The sequence below is a fragment of the Anser brachyrhynchus genome (assembly GCF_964034855.1).
Source record: "Anser brachyrhynchus genome assembly, chromosome: 7".
NCBI classification, from domain to species: domain Eukaryota; kingdom Metazoa; phylum Chordata; class Aves; order Anseriformes; family Anatidae; genus Anser; species Anser brachyrhynchus.
In genome coordinates this window covers 22,462,153-22,481,069 of record NC_137701.1, presented here as the reverse complement: position 1 = coordinate 22,481,069, position 18,917 = coordinate 22,462,153, and the positions used below count along the sequence as shown (strand labels likewise).

Sequence of the window (18,917 nt, the reverse complement as noted above, 5' to 3'; positions counted from 1 at the left end):
AAAAAATATATATATATTACCACTTAATCTCCATATTATAGTGGTAATTTAGAAAAATAGTTTTAAAATTGATGTTCTGTGTAGCAACTAAAGATATTCCGTGTATTCTTGCATAATTTGTTACCAGTTATACTTAATATTTGCTTGTGCAATATATGTTGAATGATTACAATTATGATAGCTGGATTAGGTACGTTATTAGATAAAATGAAAACTTTCATAACAGTTATAAACCTTGCAATGGCAAAAGCCAACTGCATAGCTCTATTGAGTAAAAGTTCACATTATATTTATTTGACTGTCTTTTTAGGTTAATAAACACAACTTACCTACTATTGAGAGAATGACAACTACAAAATCAAAAATGTTCCAGCCTATAGTGAAATAATAATGTCGGAGTGAAATTAATTTCAGGACACATTCTCCAGTGAAAAGGACAATGAACACCAGGTTTATCCAGTATAAAATATTTTCCATTTCTTTACTCTGGTCGTCAGTTTCTACCATCATGGTAACCATGTTAAGACAGATAAGAATCATAATGCTGATGTCAAATGCTTGTTGTGTCACAAAATCAAAGACCATGCCTTGGAATTTGTTCTGAGGAGAAAAGAAAAAAAAATCCAATATAACCTGTAATTGTTTTTCTTTTCCTTTTAGAAGAAAATAGAAAACTATATGTAGTAAAGCCTATGAAACTTCTATGAAAATATATGTAGGTAACTTAACTAGAGTAGTCAAATCAAAGTGAATACAACAATTTAGTTCAGTCTACTTTTTTTTGTATGCTACCTGGCAGAATCATGAAGTTAGCTCTGTTGGGTTCTGATTTCACTGTTACCTCTTTTTTCATGCAAGCTTTTGCCTCATGCACTTTCTGTTCTGTGAAATGAGTAAGACTGAGCCCTTACAGAAGAACAGAGAATGAGATCATGTGATTAAACATGGTCCTTCCTTAAAGCATAGCCATGAAAATGGATCCATGGAAATCATACAATCACTTTTAATTTTGTGTTGTAACTTCTGTTTGGCTTTACTATCTTACCATTCCTTTTAAAGTTACTTCAAATAATTGAATGGGAAAACATTTAGCTTAGTCCAGACTACTCATTGTTGCTTTTTACTGTGAACATTTTTGCTTGAAATTTTCAGGAAACATTACAGCAAATCCAGCAAATACATTAAAAAAAAATCATCAAATGGTTTCAAAATACAGAAATTTTATAATGTATTATGACTGATGGATCATAAATCAAGAGAGTGTTTGGTAATTTTAAAGATTATTTTCGAAAGAAGATATGTTGCTTATAGTTTGTTGAGCAAAATACTCATTTTTCCTGACTGATAAACCAGCTAATGGTAATTTGTACATGAATACAAACTGGCTCTCTCTATATCAGTAAAAATTTGCTGTTCATGAATAGCTATTGGCCTGATATATAGAAATAATTTTACCCCTGGTCTTGGTATAGGTTTTTGCGGTTTTTTGGATCCCAACTTTTTCATTGCATTGTAGTATTTCTTCTGCTCTTCTGTCATAAATATGTCTTGACCTCCAAAGTAAAAACATGATATCAAATCTGGTTATAATCACATTTATATTCAGTGTTGAAAATTTGTTAAAGTGAAAGGTGATTAATTACATATATTTATTATATATGTGTTACTGTGAGGACACAAATACAAACTGACACTAGGAGAATGATATGCACAAGCTTGAACTGCTCTTACCAGTAGCTATCTTCAGTTAATACTAAAATGTACTATGAAGCTTAGTTAACCATTTAGTGAATTTTTAGTTTAAAGCTTCATTATATCTGGAGATAGGCCTACATATGCTTTCAGAAATGATAAATAGGACATCTAACTCAATTACATACATAGGCCCCAGTATTTTTTTTGTCAGACTTTTAGTACCTGACACAGACTAAAAAGTGTCATGTCTGACGAAGGTGACCCCCTTTTGTAACTGTTTTGAAATGGCTTCTTGGCACAATGCCTCTAAATCCAAATAGTAAGTCATTTTTTACCAGGGCTAGTCATTTTTGTACCAAAACAGACTCTAATTTAACTAATAATGACTTTCTAAAAATCACACCTTTTAGAATATCCTGAGTTGGAAGGGACCCATAAGGATCATCAAGTCCAACTCCTGGCACCACACAGGTCTACCCAACAATTCAGACCATATGACTAAGAGCACAGTCCACACACTTCTTAAACTCCGACAGGGTTGGTGCCTTGACCACGTCCCTGGGGAGCCTGTTCCAGTGCGTGGCAACCCTCTCAGTGAAGAACCTCTCCATGATATCCAGCCTGCCTCAGCTTGACACCATTCCCTCAGGTCCTATCATTGGTCACTAAAGAGAATAGATCAGAGCTTGCCCCTCCGCATCCCCTCATGAGGAAGCTGTAGGCCGCGATGAGGTCTCCCCTCAGCCTCCTCTTCTCCAGGCTGAACAGGCCCAGTGACCTCAACCGCTCCTCATACGTCTTCCCCTCTAGGCCCTTCACTGTCTTTGTAGCCCTTCTCTGGACGCTCTCCAACAGTTTGACGTCCTTTTTGTATTGTGGTGCCCAGAACTGCACACAGTGCTCGAGGCGAGGCCTCACCAGCGTAGAACAGAGTGGGACACTCACTTTCCTCGACTGACTAGCAGTGCCGTGCCTGAGGCACCCTAGGATACAGTTGGCCCTTCTGGCTGCCAGGGCACACTACTGGCTCATATTCAGCTTGCTGTGAACCAAAACCCACAGATCCCTCTCTACGGGGCTGCTCTCCAGCATCTCATTGCCCAGTCTGTACGTATAGCCAGGGTTGCCCCATCCCAGGTGTAGGACCCAGCAGTTGGTCTTGTTAAACTTCTTGTTAAACTTCTTGTTAAACCTTAAGGAACATCCTTCTCTCAAGAGTTTATAAAAAGCACTGCATATGAGTAACTTATAGGTAGCTATTCTCTATTGGATAGGCAAATGTTGATCAGTCATTTAGAAAATCAAGATTAGTGACTAAAGACATAGTTGTTTGAATAGATGTGCTTATATTTCAAAAAAGTGGATTTTCATGGAAGTTATCATGATTGTCTTGATGGTTAAAATGCCCCAAATACTCCAGGTAACCTGCCAGAAGATTCAATGAGAAAAATGACACCTTACACTAATCCCTACCAATCCTTTTCCACATTATTGGATAAAATTCCAATATTGTGATTTTCTAAGTGTGGAAAAGATTTCTGATGGATTCTGAAACTGAAACATTCAGAACTAAGCCAGTCAGTGTTTAAAGATAATCTGACTAGATCATAATGTCTTCAGAGAATTCGGAGGTTGTTAAGTAATGTTTATATCCCTTCCAGAATCAGGGCACAGATCACAGTTTTTTTGTTTTTTTTTTTTTTTTTTTTTTTAATTTAACATCAGCTGAAAGTTGAAGGACAAAGGGATGGCCAGCTTCAGCAGCTTGGAGAATCCTAACTGCCTAAGCAATATTTGATGAAGCAGCAGATAAAAACTTCTGTGGATTCAGTACTATTTTTGATCAAAAATGGTACAGAAGAATTTGTGATGGTAGGCATCAAGCATGCATAAAATCATAGAATCACAGAATGGTTTGGGTTGGAAGGGACCTTAAAGATCACCTAATTCCATCCCCCCCTCCCATGGGCAGGGACACCTTCCACTAGACTAGGTTGCTGAAAGCCCCATCCAGCCTCGCCTTTAACACTTCCAGGGACTGGGCATGCTTCTCTTTTCTGAAAATTCAAGTGGCACTAATATTTCAAAAGACAGATGATGTTCATTGGTGCTCAGGGATAACCTGTCTTGTAAAATAAGAGTAAAGATAAAGTACACATCTTTGCAATGATTTTGGTTATGTGCTTTGTGGGAGAGTTGACATCCAAATGAACCAAAGGATCATGCTTCTAAGTAAAACAGGATAGGCTTTACATCCATTTGATAAATATTAGGTGTATACTCAACTTGAATCCTACCTGATTTTGTAGCTCTTGTATTTGCTTAGTCTTTCTACATCACATGGAAGTACTACAGATGAGTAATGTTAAAGGTTCACTCAATATCTATAGTGCCTGTAATTTATGGAACTGACAGAAAATGTCATCTAGGTCCCATTGCCTTATGATCAGTCCTGAGATAAAGCTAACCTTCACAGAGTTAACACATTAACAGAGACAAAGATAACAAATATTATGGTTTTGAGCTACAGATCAATTTCAAATGTAACCTGGAAGATATTTTGGCATAGGCAGACATTTTCTAAAAATCAAGAAGACAGAATTGGGAAAAATCTCATAGTTATCAAATGTAGGTTGTCTGTGATCTAGACATTTATCCAAGAAGTTGATTTTAAAGATAAGCAGCTGATACTCAGACCATCCATGCCAGTGAGATTATTCATATCTGCACTATGAAAGAGTTAAAAAATGCTCAGAGGCAGTTACAAATCACTCCTCTAATGTGCAGTTTCAGATTGTTCAGTGCCACAAAACAGAACTTGTGTGAGCCATTGAATACTCAGGATCATTAAAACAGCACCTGTAGTAGTGTGATGAAATTATACTTTATTTTTCAGAACTTTTTAGAAGTAGCCACTTTTTGTGTGCTGATAAAATCACTATAAATCATGAAGAAAAAAAAAAGGAAGAAATTATGAATGCTTTAATATAGAGGCCTAAATCAGGGGTTTTATCCCATAACAATATTTTATTTGTTTAGGCATGAAAAAGACGATGACTTGAGGAAGACTAAACTGAGCATTGAAAGCAGAAGGGTGTGTCTGATTCACTACAGTGTAAAATCTTACAAAGTGAATGTATACAACATCTTTTATACCCCAGTATTCTTCAGCTTTTAAAATTTTGAACAAACCTTAGGTGTACATTGTATGTATCATGCACCTACTGAAAGGCAATATTCTGCACTGTCTTTAGAAGAGAAATGAAACAATACTTATCTTCTTTTTTTGCTGATTGAAGTTATCGATAATGACACCAATGAACAGGTTCAGCGTGAAAAATGACCCAAAGATGATAAAGATGACAAAATATAAATACATGTACAGGTTGTCTTCATACTTGGGTTGCTGTAATACCTGAAGGAAAAAATATATATATATATATATATATATATAAAATTTGTACAGTTTCTGTAGAAAATTCCAACTGAACAAGCAGCAGTCTTGGACAAAATATCCTTTATATCCTTGTCACTTACACCAATGTATTTTTGTCCATTCCATCTATTACTGACAATATCTGGCAGTTTGCAATCAATTTGATACCACAATTTGCTACAGCAGAATCTCATATTGGTTCATTTAAATTTGTTTTATTCTATTGTATAGATATTAATTGCTTTTGGAAGATATATATACACTTGCTAATAGGCAGACCTTCGGGAAAAAAAAAAAAAAAACTAAGATAATTTAAAATATTTGGAGTACTTACATCTCTTGAGTCAATAGCTGCATACATAATATCCATCCAGCCTTTAAATGTAGCCTGTGAACAGTACACACCTATTTAGGCATATAACTTTAAGAAAATTCATATAACTATTACCAGCAACCTAGTACAATACCAGGAATAACCAGTATAACATAAAATTTCTCAGTAATTTTGTCTCCTGGTTTTCTTCAGAGGTACTCATAAGATACACTACTGTTTATCCTCCCCCTCCCCCCCATTTTAAGCAGTAAATGTAATTAGCTTCCTTCTAATTATTTATTACAAATGATAGAATGCAGTATCATTTTAGTGGATTAAATGTTTATCAGTCATATCAATGGCAAAGGCTATGTACAGCTGAGAAATAGCCTTTTGTAACTCAGTGCCACCAATGAATACTGATGTGTAGTTCATCCCCCTCAAACCAGTTAGAAAGGTTGGAACCAAAGATTTGATCAGCTCAGAAAAAAAAGAATTTTATGTTACTATCCATGAGAATTTTGATTTTTATCTACTTTAAAAGATTTTATCCTATATAGTGATCCTATTTTCACTTTTCATACATTTTATTGTTTTTTTTATAGAGGCTATATCCCTCAGATATGTTTTAAAATGATCTGTTAAAAATAGGATGTGTTTTCTGTGCATCAAAGATTTAATATGCCTTATAGGTGGCAGCACTCAGTGAACTTTTACAGCTATTTCCTTTGCCCCAAATCTGTACATTTTTATATTTGACAACTAGTTGTAGATTGCTTCATCTGAGTGTTTGAAACAGAAACTTATTTTCTCAGTTGTATTTGCAGCCTGAGGCTGCAGATCATTGGTTCCTTTATATTCCTTTCCACAGAGGTTAGTTGCAGAAACAAGCCTGGAAGGGAATGCTGTTCATGGTTATTGCTATACCTCCATCATCTTCAGGTTTCATTTCTAACAGAGGTTTCAAAACGCTTTGCTTATGCAGCATACAAAGCAGCTGGCATTACCCTGAAGTGAACTTAAAATGAAAAGGAATTATTTTCTTAAAGGAAAAGAGGTGCCTTACTCTTTCGAAATATTGGAATAATAAAAAGAGCATGATTTTCCTGAGATGCAAATTGCAAATCCACTATACAATGACTTCCACATTGGGGGCCAACAAACACACACCCAAGAAAAAAAAAAAAGTAATTCAGGCAATTTACAGTGCAATGGTGAAATCAAAGTGTAGTGTTAGAGGACCAATAAATCTGAAACAAGCGTCACATAACTGAAGAATGTAAAGTCCATGTGGAATATTCAGACTGCAAGGGATTGCAAGTGGTAGGATCAGTTTTGTTTATGTAATTCCTAACAGATGTTTAACTTGTTCTCAAAGACTTTCAATGATCCACAACTTTATCAAAAATATTCCCGCACTTGTCTTTATTGTTTCCAAATATCTAAATCCTCCTGTTGCCAATTAGGGCTGTAACTTCTAATAACCCTTTCAGATGTGGAGAACTAATCATCCTTTGTGCAGCACCTTTTACTTCTTTGCAAACTGATTATTGCTGCCTTTCTTCTTTAGGTTAAATAATCTTCAGTCTTCCTTCCATCTTTTCATGTAGATCTTGGTTTCCAAAACTCAGATCATTCATTTTCCTCTGGGCTGTCTTTTACTAGTTCATCTCTTGAAATGGTAGCCAAACGTAGACTCAGTATTTTAGCTGAGGTCTTATTAGATCTAAAGAGGTCAGGATGATTAATTCATATGTTTTACAGACACTGCTTTTGTTTCTGTCTTGGTATATTATTTGTGTTTCTTGGAATGTCATGAGTTTGGTTGAAATCAGCACTTCGACCTGAAACACTAAATGGAAATAATAGGCATATTTTTATACAGGAAAGATGATGCAAGTGATAAAGTGGCTCTTCCTTGAAGTGTGTGCTGTTGTCACTTATTAATACAGATGATAGTTATTGCATATCACCTTCCAGGCAAACTGACTTTTTTTTTTTTTGTACATTTATCAGTGTGGCCTAGAATAACTAGAGTGCAAAGGAAAAAAAAAAAAAGACTAATTTTAAAATATCAAGTTGTGTCATCATTAGTAAAGAACTCATAAACAATATGTTTCAGTCAGAGCTAGGAAAAAGATCTGAAGAACTATCAGAACTGTTGTATACTCCTTTTTATTATTAAGAAGGCAACTTGAAAAGACTGTGGAGATGGAAAAATATGAAGATAGTGTTACTTTCTTGCAGTTCAACATATCTAAAATAAAATCTGTGCTTTCCACAATGCAGATTCACAAAACCATAAGATTTTACCATTCTTGAAGAAGTGAGGAAAAAAAATCCCCCAAATTAATTAAGTTTCAGTAATAAAATACACTCCCTCATCATATTATTTTTCTTCTTAATCCCTTCTGCAAATCATTAGGAAACAGTGACTGTAGTCACTTTGCATCATTATGCAAAAACATTAGTCAAGAATTTAGTTGTAAAAAAAAATTGATTCTGTAATTTCCATAGCAGAAGACTCAGCTCAGTAGGAGAATTTCTAATTTTCAAATGTTGCCTGAGCAATTAATTGAACCAATGGTTCAGTATCAAAGCACCAAATAGCACTGTTTCTGCTGCATTCAGTAGAAACTTAGGCCTCTTTTTGTTAGGCTTAAATTTGTCAGCAACAGATTTTCTTCAGCAGAAATAAGGTATTATTTGGACATTTGTGCATACTGAATAGAAAACAATCCGCAAATATGACAAAGAGCCCAAAATCTTAGTTTCATGTTTCTATACTCAAATATACAATTATATTGTGTATTTTTAGTGACACTAAATCAGGAGTAAGTCATGATTTCAAAGATTATATCTATTCCAAATGTTTTTCCCCAATGAAATTTGAAAGACAAATTCAAATGCAGATTCAAACATAGAAAAACAAAAATCTCCCAAACTACTTTTCTATTGTTCAAAGTACATAAATATTTTCTCCTGATGAATATTATCCAGTGAAGTTAGAAGTACAGCTGAAGTTGCACCCCTCTATTTCCTTACCAGAAATAATCATCAGGAACATTCTTATTCCCTTTTGGAGATAAACTTTTGTCTTGATTTTTTAAAATACTAACCTGTCGTAACTTTGAAGCCATCCTAATCTCTCTTATAGCCCTTGACTTCATCTTCTGATTTTATACCTTACATTTATCAAGATCTGTTTTCTTCCTTATATTGGTAACAGCAGAATAATGTAATAATAGGGACATAGAGATTTGCCACATTTTATCCTGGATATAAACAGGCCTCCAGATCTACTGACCAAAGAACCCAAACACTAGGTTTAAGTTGAAAAGGCATAATGCCATAAAGTTATCAAGGCAGATGACACATCTCTTTGTGTACACCAGCCTGGTTCTCTTTACTCACTGAAATGTGAAAGTTGTGAAGGGAGTTTCTCCAGCAAGACTGTCTCTGCTTTGATGTTTTTCTTCAGGGACAGAGAAATACTCTAACAAGATCAGACCAAAACACAAAACAAACAATAAAAAAAGTTTGCAGATCTCCACAGACAACATGAGCTGTGCTGGATCACAGAAGGAAGTATTTCTTACAGAGAGAATGTGTGCTTATAATGACCAATGGCAGGGATATTTACACTCCAACTTCAGATTATGTAAAAATTTTGGAAAATTTTCTCAGTCTGATCAACAAATTCTACAGAGTTTGGTAGTATCAATGGCACATATTGTTAGCCTGTATTTTTGGGCAGGAAAGAATTAAAACTTTGTTATCAATACTAAAGATTTTCAGTGCCAGGGTTTGGAGTTCTTTTGGTGTTTTTTTTTTTGTTTTTTTTTTTTGGGGGGGGGGGGATGGACACTATTTCTTTTTAAAATAAACTAAAACGGTGCTTCTAGTAATATTCACTTGAGACAGAAAACAGCAGTGATGCAAAAAATAAAGGTTTATGTTGTATTACCTATAACCCATGTTGTATTACCTATAACCTATATTATTATTATTACCTATAACCTATATATGTTATTACCTATAACAATATATTATGTTGTATTACCTATAACCCAGAAAAACGTTCTTCTTTGACTGGCTCAGAAGGCATGAGTCAGAGGGTACGATGGATAATGGAAAAAATACTGGACTGTAAAAGTTTTCCATACTTTCTAGCCTCCTGCAAAAGGACCTTATATCTGTAATTTATCCATTGGCACTTATCACTGAGCTTATCATTAGAAAAAATGATATACACCTCTCTGAAGTTGTTTTCTCAGGACCATCACAATCTAAACAAGTCTGTGCTTGCGGCTGCTAAGGTGAAGACTCAAACGACTTCAGTAGACTTTTCAACTAATCATTAAGATGTAAAAGACTGGCCCTTAATTGGCACATTGGGTGCACAGAAATCTTTTCTACTAGCAATAATGATTTTTTAGTCAGATTTTCAAACTTAATACCTTATTTAGGGTCAAATACCCAATTTTCAAGCTTTATCTTTTTTTGTTTGACATACTTATGGATCCCTCTAAGTAATTCTTAGTATTTAGTCTTCCTTACTATTACTGCAAACTGATTAGGAAGGTTAGGTAAATATGGAGTTAAGACATATTTATCTACTTGTGTTTCTTCAGAACATGATGGCCTTAGAATCGTTTACTACATCTCATCCAAATTACTTTAAATATCAAATAGAAAATCACCTTATAAATATCTTCTTGAGGAAGTGATGTAATAATCTTAAACATTTATGAATTGTGGCCTTCATTGATTTCATAAAGGTGAAAAAAAATAGACTCTGCAAATTTTAAAGCATTAGCTGAAAACTAAGCTATTTGCTTTCTGTGCTCTAGGGCACGTATCATTCTATAACTGCAAAATCACTACCGGTGGCTTACTTACCAAACCCTGAAAGATGGAGGGTCAAGCATTTGTTTCATGGAATGACAGAAGTGTCTTTTTTTTTTCTGGTATGTGAAACAAAAAATCTCTCACGCTTTTTCATGCATTTTAGTAGTACAGAAAAAATAAAAATACAAAAATTCTACTGACAAAACAAACTCCATTGACTAGGTAAGCATTTCATACCTGTGTGAAATCTATATATTGTAGATATTTTAAAAACAATTGGCTTCTCCTTCTGTGACAGCTAGGGCCCTCCTTGGTAGGCCTAGAATAATTTTTCTTTTGGAAGCATGGGTGTTATTGGCTGGCATATTTCTCCCAGTTTGCTTTCCAGAGCAATGCAATACTCTAAGAATCTAAATTTTCATTTCAGAAATATTTTTTGGAGAAAAAAAATTTCTCTGCTTTTCAGTGAAGAGGAGATGAAATAACCTACGCATAGCTGAGACACTGGAATACATACGACCCAGCAAATATTGGAGGGGCGGTGTTTGTAGCCACAATGCCAGGAAAAAATGTACCTGTTAACATTTTTTTCACCTGCACATGGGTACACTGAGCCTCCCCTTCATAATGGGGATTCTAGGTCAATGGGTTTCAAAAAACAGTCAGAGAAAATAAATACTCAAGGGCTTTCTATTGCAATCCAGTTTTGTTACCAAAATCAAATTATATTCAGTAGTTTCTTTAATTCTGTTGGTCCCTCTCTGCTCTTCCCTAGCATGACAGTAAAGTAAATAATTAATCATAATGAATTTTAAATCTTCAGTGTTATCAGAGTCTCTCAGTGAGATGCTCTGTTCACGGGGAGGCGCATTTACCAGTGCTCAGAATTAATGTTTTAGACCTTGTCCAGGCTCATGTCGATACTATTGCATCATTTTAAGTGTTTGCATTAACAAGATTTCTTACACCAACAGAAAAGATAGACACTTACTTAAAAACTATAAAAATGAAAATTCTTTCTGCAGAATTATCCAGTGATCTCAAAAAGCCATAGAGGTTGCCCACTGCACATTTCAGCTTAAACTCCTGCATTTTTCTAACTAAAGCTGGGTCAGATTGTTAGCTGTGACAAAATACACAGGGATAGTTCATGTTCTGTGAACACAAATTTTGACAGTGAATACATGACCATATAGTATGTTTTTGCAAATATATTTGTCTTTCCTTTCTTCCTTCGTTTTTTGCTAAATAGCCACTAGGTGCTTATGTGCTGAAATAGCAGGGAAAATATTTCATAGATTATAGTGTCTAATGGTAGTTTTCTTCTATTTCTCTTCTGGATGGAAATTGTTCCCATAGTAATTGATCACCTAAGACTGCAGTGGTGGCAGCCATATCACTGAGAGGGGGTTTCCTACCTGGAATTATTTTCTGTGATTTAATTACACCAATGTGGATTTTTGTTTTTCAGCAATGGTAAACCTTAAAATATTCAGATAACTGAATGCCAGCCCTATGTACTTCTAGAAACATTTACAGTTAGAAAGGCTGGAGAATTGAGGGAGCTATGAATAGGAAGAATAACAATTGTTCTGCTAGATATCCTAAAAATTCTTCATTCTTCTGAGTAGGCTCTATTTGCTGCTTATTATGAAAAGAGTAGTCAATTATTAGTGCAGTACTATTACTAAGCAACAGATAAAAATCATCAGGTAAATATGTTTTCTGCTTTTGTTTCTAGAATTGCTTTTCACTATTACATATAAATAATAGGAGGTATATAAAGAGTGATCACTTACTACTTGAAGTAAAGAAAGATACCCAAATCCTACATTATCAAAGTTTACTTTCACGTTTTTCCATCGGGCACTTTGATTGTTTTTTATGAGTTCCTCGCACTGACTAAAATTGTTGATTTGGTCGACTTCAAACCTTTCATCAGTTGTGGTGTTAACACAGTAGTAGAACTTCCCAGCAAACAGATTTACTCCCATGATGCTGAAAATTAGCCAGAATATAAGACAAACGAGAAGCACGTTCATGATGGATGGAATTGCTCCTAAAAGGGCATTCACAACCACCTAGTACACAAATACAGGGGGAAAAAGAAAAGAATGTAAGCATATTTACAACAGCAGTTTTGTATACTGTTTTACCAATGCTTAATAAATGCTTGTTCAGAAACTAATACTATATATGTTAATGCAGTATATTAATAACTGTAACATTGCACTGTTTCTTTTTAAATGCTTAAAATGAGTACATGTAATGAAATGAAAATAAGTGAGAAAATTAAAATAGTTATAAGAAAAACAAAATATAAGACCTAGTGGTAGTAAGATGAAGTCTAAAACCGGTATGTTCTATGTAAAAAAAGAGATATACATGTTGAATGTAAATACAGACATAAGAAAATTCTAAAAATGCATCAAATTATAGCTTAAAATGTATAAAGAAAAAAGGCAACCTGTAAATTCAGTTAACATAACTTTGAAATTTAAGGTGAAAACACAAATGCCATGAATCTAGAAACTAAGCTCTACATTAAAAGGATTATGCAGGAATTAGATACATATCTTTATTGCCTTATTGTTCCATGCAAGAATATAACAAAGATTAATTTCTTTGTATAGAAAAGCAAGACAGTTTTGCAATATGTGTCTACTTGAATCAACATAATTTATTTCAAGCTCCAGTCTTATTGTTTCATGTATTGAGTTGTCAGTAATACCCTTCATTTATCTAAAGAAGGACATATATCAAGGACATATTTATGGGTTTTGATTTGGCATTTTAATTTGCTTTTGGCCAGTTGCCTGTTTAGCCCCTTGTAGGCAAGACATCAATAGTTATTTAAGTAGAAAAAAATATACTTTTCTGATATATAATGTAAGTTTAAGAAATGTGTCTGTCAAAGCTCCTAAAACTTCTGCAGTATTTGTTTGGCTGAATAACTGAGCAATCGCTTCTACCTCAGTATCCAATACTAGACCTCATTTACAAAGTGCATGTTATTTTAAATTTTATTATTTTCTCTGAAAAACTTTTAGGCCCTTCTGGAAAGATAAAATAAAATACATAGTAGGAATCTGATTCTCAGTAAACCAATTCCTGCGGTAAAACAGGAAAGGATAGGTGTGGAAACTTGGGATGTGTTAAGTCTATCTTTGTTCCTTGATTTCTGCAACATGGGGGAATCTTCCCCACTATCGACATAATTTTGAGCAAACTCAGAGCTGCAGAGCTGCTCCATCCAGCTGCTACCTGTATTGCACAGCCTCTTGAAGGCCTTTGGAAGCGGAGTGTTGTGGTTGTGTTATTCGTCACTCAGCACCCTCCTCCTCCCAAAAGTTATGGCCAGGAATTAGGACCTGTTTAGAGATCTTAGGTAGAAATGTTATTTTCAGGGCATATTTTATTCTCATTTTAAGGCCTTCCTCCACTGGATAGTAGAAATTGGAACTTTCTTTAGCAAAATTATCACCGTCATGTATAAAACCAAGAATTTTTGAAAATTTAGCTTTTCTTGGCAGCTTCTATTTTTGGTGCTAACTTTAAAAGAAGTACACTTAGTTCTTGAGATTTCAGTTACAGAAAATGTGAAGTATCTAGGTGATGTAAGCATAAACTACTGTTTAAAAAAAACATATGTTTAAAAAGTCTAACAGGGTTCCAGTAATAATCTGAACACAAGAAACCATTTTCAAAGGAGTGAGAGAAATGTTGTTTTACTATCCTGCAGGGAGAACAACGCTGTTACTACTTAAGTTGATGGAATTGAGAACAACATTTCAATCAGGAATGAAATTATTTTGGAATTTATTCCAATTCTGACCTGTTCTAGAACACTGTATTAAGGTATTTCTGATTGAATTTCTAAGCCATCTACTGCCCATATATTGTCTTTTTTTCTTTCCTTTTTTTTTTTTCCCTCCCCATAAAAATGTTCTGGATGTGCTTTACTGATTGAATTCCTCTGTGAAAAACCTGAAAATAGAGATGTCAAGAAAGGAAGAGGGGGATTTATTTCAGCAACTCAAATATATTAAGGTTACCTGTGCTCACAGCAAAGAAGGGTTTTGTATGAACTAATTGCCTGTAGCAGTTACCTTTTTAACAACCTAGAGATCCATTGGACCACAGCACAGATCCAGAACAGGCAGCAGAATACTAACTGCTACAGTAATTGTGTAATTGTTGCAACAATTATGAATTCATAATAGTTGTAGAAAGATCTCTCCAAAAGGCCATGGAAGTATCTCGCATCTTTAGATGAACAGGTAAGGCAGTCTCGCTGCTATGACTGCCAACAGACCAGCTACATTCTTGAGTAAGAACTCAACAGCTTCCAGCAAATGTTCCAACAATGTATTTCATATAGGTCACTGAAAACCCATCAAATGGTAACAATTTTTGGTCACTACTGACCTGGCCTGGATGCGAACTGGTGACCTAGAGATGAAAGGCTCTGTATCCTATTACCAACCCCTTGAGCTATCCAGTCCCCCTGGAAGGTTTTTTAAGAAAAGAAGAAAACAAAATTAAAACTTTTAGAAGTTGTTTTCTGTTTGTGTTTTTTGTTGTTGCTGTTGTTTGATTTTTGATTTTTTTTTTCAACAGTATTGAGTCTTTGTCCTATACTATGTATAACGTATAATGGGATTTTACATGCTGGTCAGATACTGGACTGACTGTAAAGTCCACCTTGGAAGGAAGTCTTTAATTTCTTTGACACATACAGTTGGAGGCAATTAGTTGTTTTTTGTTTGTTTTGTTTTTCTTTTTTTTTCCCCTCCCATTTACTTCTCTTGTGTTTGCTTTGGGAGTAACTGATGTATATTAGGATAACCAGGACCTTATCTTACATAACATATATCCAGGTTAGCATCCAAAATACACACATAACACCTATACACGAGTTACATCAAATAGATACAAAAAAGAGAAGCATTTAAAATGAACTGAATGCAGAAGAGGGATCAAGAAGCATTTCTTAATCAGTTAAAAATCTAACAAATCAAAAATTGTCAGTTTCTTCTCGTTGGGTATAGTCTGTAGTGGATTAACAGAATGTTGGCTTCTAAAGCTCTTTTGTTCTTTCTTCAGAACTAGACCATATCTGTGTGATATTAAATGTAGTTTTTATTTTGAAAGGGGCTGTTCTCTTGGGTCTATTTTCTATTATTCCTTGATAATCCAGAATGTAACGTCAACAAGTTGGAAAAAGATACTGACAGTGTAGTTATTTTTTTAAGTTACCTATGTATTTCATCAAGAGGGATGTTGTGGGTCAGGCTGATTCCAGTAAGCAAGCTGCAAAAGCCCAGGCTGATTCTGCTTGGTCATAGGTAGGCCTCAGGTGGGTGGAATGGCAATAAGTAAAAGCAGGAAGCAGCACCTGACACCTACAAGGACAAATGGGCTCTAGACCATCTTACATCTTAGTTGATATTCATCCGGTTAGGAAAAAAATAATCATCATGGGAAATCATAATGACTCCTCTGAAGAAAGCAGTATTTCATATACACACAATTCTTGTTATGTTTATATTTTCTTCAAATGCTTAAGCTCCAGCATCAGTTATGTACTTAAGATGAAATAATTACTATAATGCTAATTGTCTATCTTATCTTCTGGCTGACATGAAGATATGTCAATACAAACTAGCAGTCAAGTTTTTTTTTTTTATTGCTGGTTGTTGTTGTTTGTTTGTGGTTGTTTTGTTTTATTTTTTGACTACTGACCAAAGAAAGCTACCAGAGCTATATACATACAGAATGAAGATTATACAGAGTAACAGCTTATCCCTACTATTGGAATAGAATATAAGCTTTATTAGATACAGCTTTGCTGTGGCATAGGATCTCAAACACATAGGGATTCTTATAGATATAAGTATATTATAGTTCTCACAGCAAAATAGCTTCAATAGATCGTGGCATCTCAGCAGCCACGGAATTTCTAGGAATTCCTACATGAGACCAGGGCCTCCTGTAAATTGTAAACAAACAAGGAAAAATCTTCAATAGTACTTAACAACTTTATCCATAAAAGTTGTAGCTTTTTTGAAGAAGTTCCAAACTCCCTGACCCAGGTGCAAATGAGGAGGAGGTTATACTATTTGGGATGAAGAGGAATATTATACCATTATGTCTGGAACATTCTTCCTACTGAAAATGACAAAGAACTTTATTTGCCTCTACTTTGGGAGTCATCAACTTAGTGTTTTTAGACTTAAACAGGAAAAGTTCCTCAAAGATTTGATATTCCTCATCTCATATCTGAGTCTTTTGAAAGCTATAGTGGTTATTTAATTTTTTTTTTTCGTTTTCCTGCATGTACATTCTCACATAAGATTCACACATACAAATGCAGAAAGCTAAATAACTTTTACTTCACCAATACCTCTATGGATGGAAGCAAAGCTTATTTTCTATGCATGCTTGACAAATGGCTGTAACAAGTATAAGACATGTTCCTCCCATACTCAGTCCCTTGAAAGCTGGGAAAGTCTGAGGAAACCTTCAGGAACTCCAAGGAAGAAGAACAAGGAATGGGCTTGAATACATGTATCTAAAGATGAATAATTTCTGTGACTGTATAGTCACACAGTAATAGACTTCACAAAGGGCTTTATACAAAAAGCCATTCATCTCTCTCTTAGCAGTACAAAGATTGAAGAGACAGTTGTTCAAAGGCAGCAGCATGCAGAGAGAGATGAGCAACGGTATACATAGCATAAGCCACATCAGAGAAAAAAAAGGAAAATTAATTCATGGCTCAAATGAAATACTGAAATGACTTAGGGTAGGATTTGAGAGTAAGCTATGAGTATTGCTTTGTCTTGAACAGATATGATGTAAGAACACCTGTCATAAGATCATGAATCTCCCCTGCTCTCCTGGCCAAAGTCCAGATGTACACAAATTTGACAGAGAGAGCATTTGCGATGAAAGATGATGAAGTGAACGAGCAGCCGTTGGTTTAGATGCTTGGTCCACCACAGAGGATTAATGGAAGATTAATGGTGTGCCATGGGTGGACAGGAAATGAGCCTCAGGTGACATACATGATCTGAGTTAAGCATGTTCTTATAACAAAGGACTTTGAGAACTTTCCACAACAAAGGCTAGAAGATGCTGAAACCACACTGATTTGACCAGGAGGTGTGTATCAGGTGTATTCTCTCTTAAACCATGGAGCTGAGGCAAGGGAGGAAAAGACATAAGGAATATAGTAACTTTCCCAGTCAGAGGATCAAATGGGGGTCTGAGAGAGACCACGAAGAAAGCTCATACCTGAATCAAAAATATTAGCATTTCCTGATAGTCCAGGGCAAGGTATCATTGGAAAAAGGCTTTGTCCTGAAAAGTATCATCCCTTGCTCCTGGCATTCGTGAACCAACAGCTTAAGTAGACCTGTGCATCAGCTGATTTATTTATATTATGGCAGCATAAGTACACTACTGGACTACAACAGGCTGTCCAGCAGTTTGAAATAAATGTATAGCTGCCCTTCGTGTACCTTTAACCAATTGCTTTTTCACTGTCACTAGATCTTCTATCATATGTATACTATGCATTTTCTAGTTTAACTAGCTTGGAATATTAGCGAATGTTCCTATGAGACAAGTCAGAAATATAAAATATGAACTTTTCTATATATGAATAGTGGTATTTTCCGAAGACTGGTGCATGTCCATAGATGCATATCTATGAAGAATGGAGAACTTATTGTAGAGTATATCTTAGACATCTTTTTACACTTTGGGGTTCATAGGTTGCTTGGTGTTCATAAGATGGCAGTTACTGGCTTTTCACTACTTGGTTTGTATACATAATCTGCAACCTTGTAGATATGTAATATGATATAAAACACAGCACTTTATTTCTAGAAGAGAAGTACCTTAAGAGGCATGTACAATTTCTTCAAAGTTGTTGTTTGGTTTATCAGGTAAAATAGGAAGTGCATGGACCTGCAGGGTAATCAGTGATGATAAAGTCTTAATCAGCAAACAAAATCAACAAACAAACAAACATCTCAGCAAATACAATTTTCATCAATTATGAGATCATCCAGCAGTACAGTGATGTTAGAGTGATTTGCTAATATCCAAGTTTTGCAAAGACTAACAATGATGAAGATGAATTTAAACACTTAAATAACTCAGATAAAAATTGTGAAATCCTTAAAATAATTCCATTGGAAGATGATCCATTTGATACTACATGTTCAAGTTCATTTTTTTATGAGAGAATCTTCTGTTATCCCTAATTAATGTATACACAATCTCTAACAAAATAGACCTCATTCTTCCTTACAGGCAGAGGTTTTTAACTGAGTAGGACATGAGTCTGAAGTTATGAAACAGTGAACTGTAGCTGTAAAAAATCAATATTGCTGCTGATGCCATACTCCAAATAAAATGATTATACATAAATATACACATGCATGCACAAGAAATTTTTTTTTTTTTCCTAATATCTATCATCTAAATATTAAGCTTTGTGTAAGCCCTTCTAACCCTAAACAATTTAGAACATATTTGGTAGTAAAAAGCCTACAATATTGTCAGGAATTCACCTTAGCTACACAGTTTGCCTTAATGCATGCATGTACA

At 34.8% G+C, this 18,917-nt stretch overlaps 1 protein-coding gene across 6 annotated transcripts in view; it reads right to left on the bottom strand.

The window, feature by feature from the left end:
* LOC308198552 (sodium channel protein type 1 subunit alpha) overlaps positions 1 to 18,917 on the bottom strand; it is a 103,992-nt gene that overhangs the window by 8,365 nt on the left and 76,710 nt on the right. For 5 of the 6 annotated variants that reach the window (XM_080601143.1, XM_080601145.1, XM_080601144.1 and 2 more), the window contains 5 exons: positions 12,095 to 12,376; positions 5,466 to 5,519; positions 4,973 to 5,110; positions 1,456 to 1,560; positions 330 to 600 (listed from right to left, as the gene is read on the bottom strand). In XM_080601143.1, coding sequence (XP_080457269.1) covers positions 330 to 600; positions 1,456 to 1,560; positions 4,973 to 5,110; positions 5,466 to 5,519; positions 12,095 to 12,376 — 850 coding nt within the window. The remainder of the gene's footprint in view (positions 1 to 329; positions 601 to 1,455; positions 1,561 to 4,972; positions 5,111 to 5,465; positions 5,520 to 12,094; positions 12,377 to 18,917) is intronic. The other variant, XM_080601147.1, reaches the window with a different exon arrangement.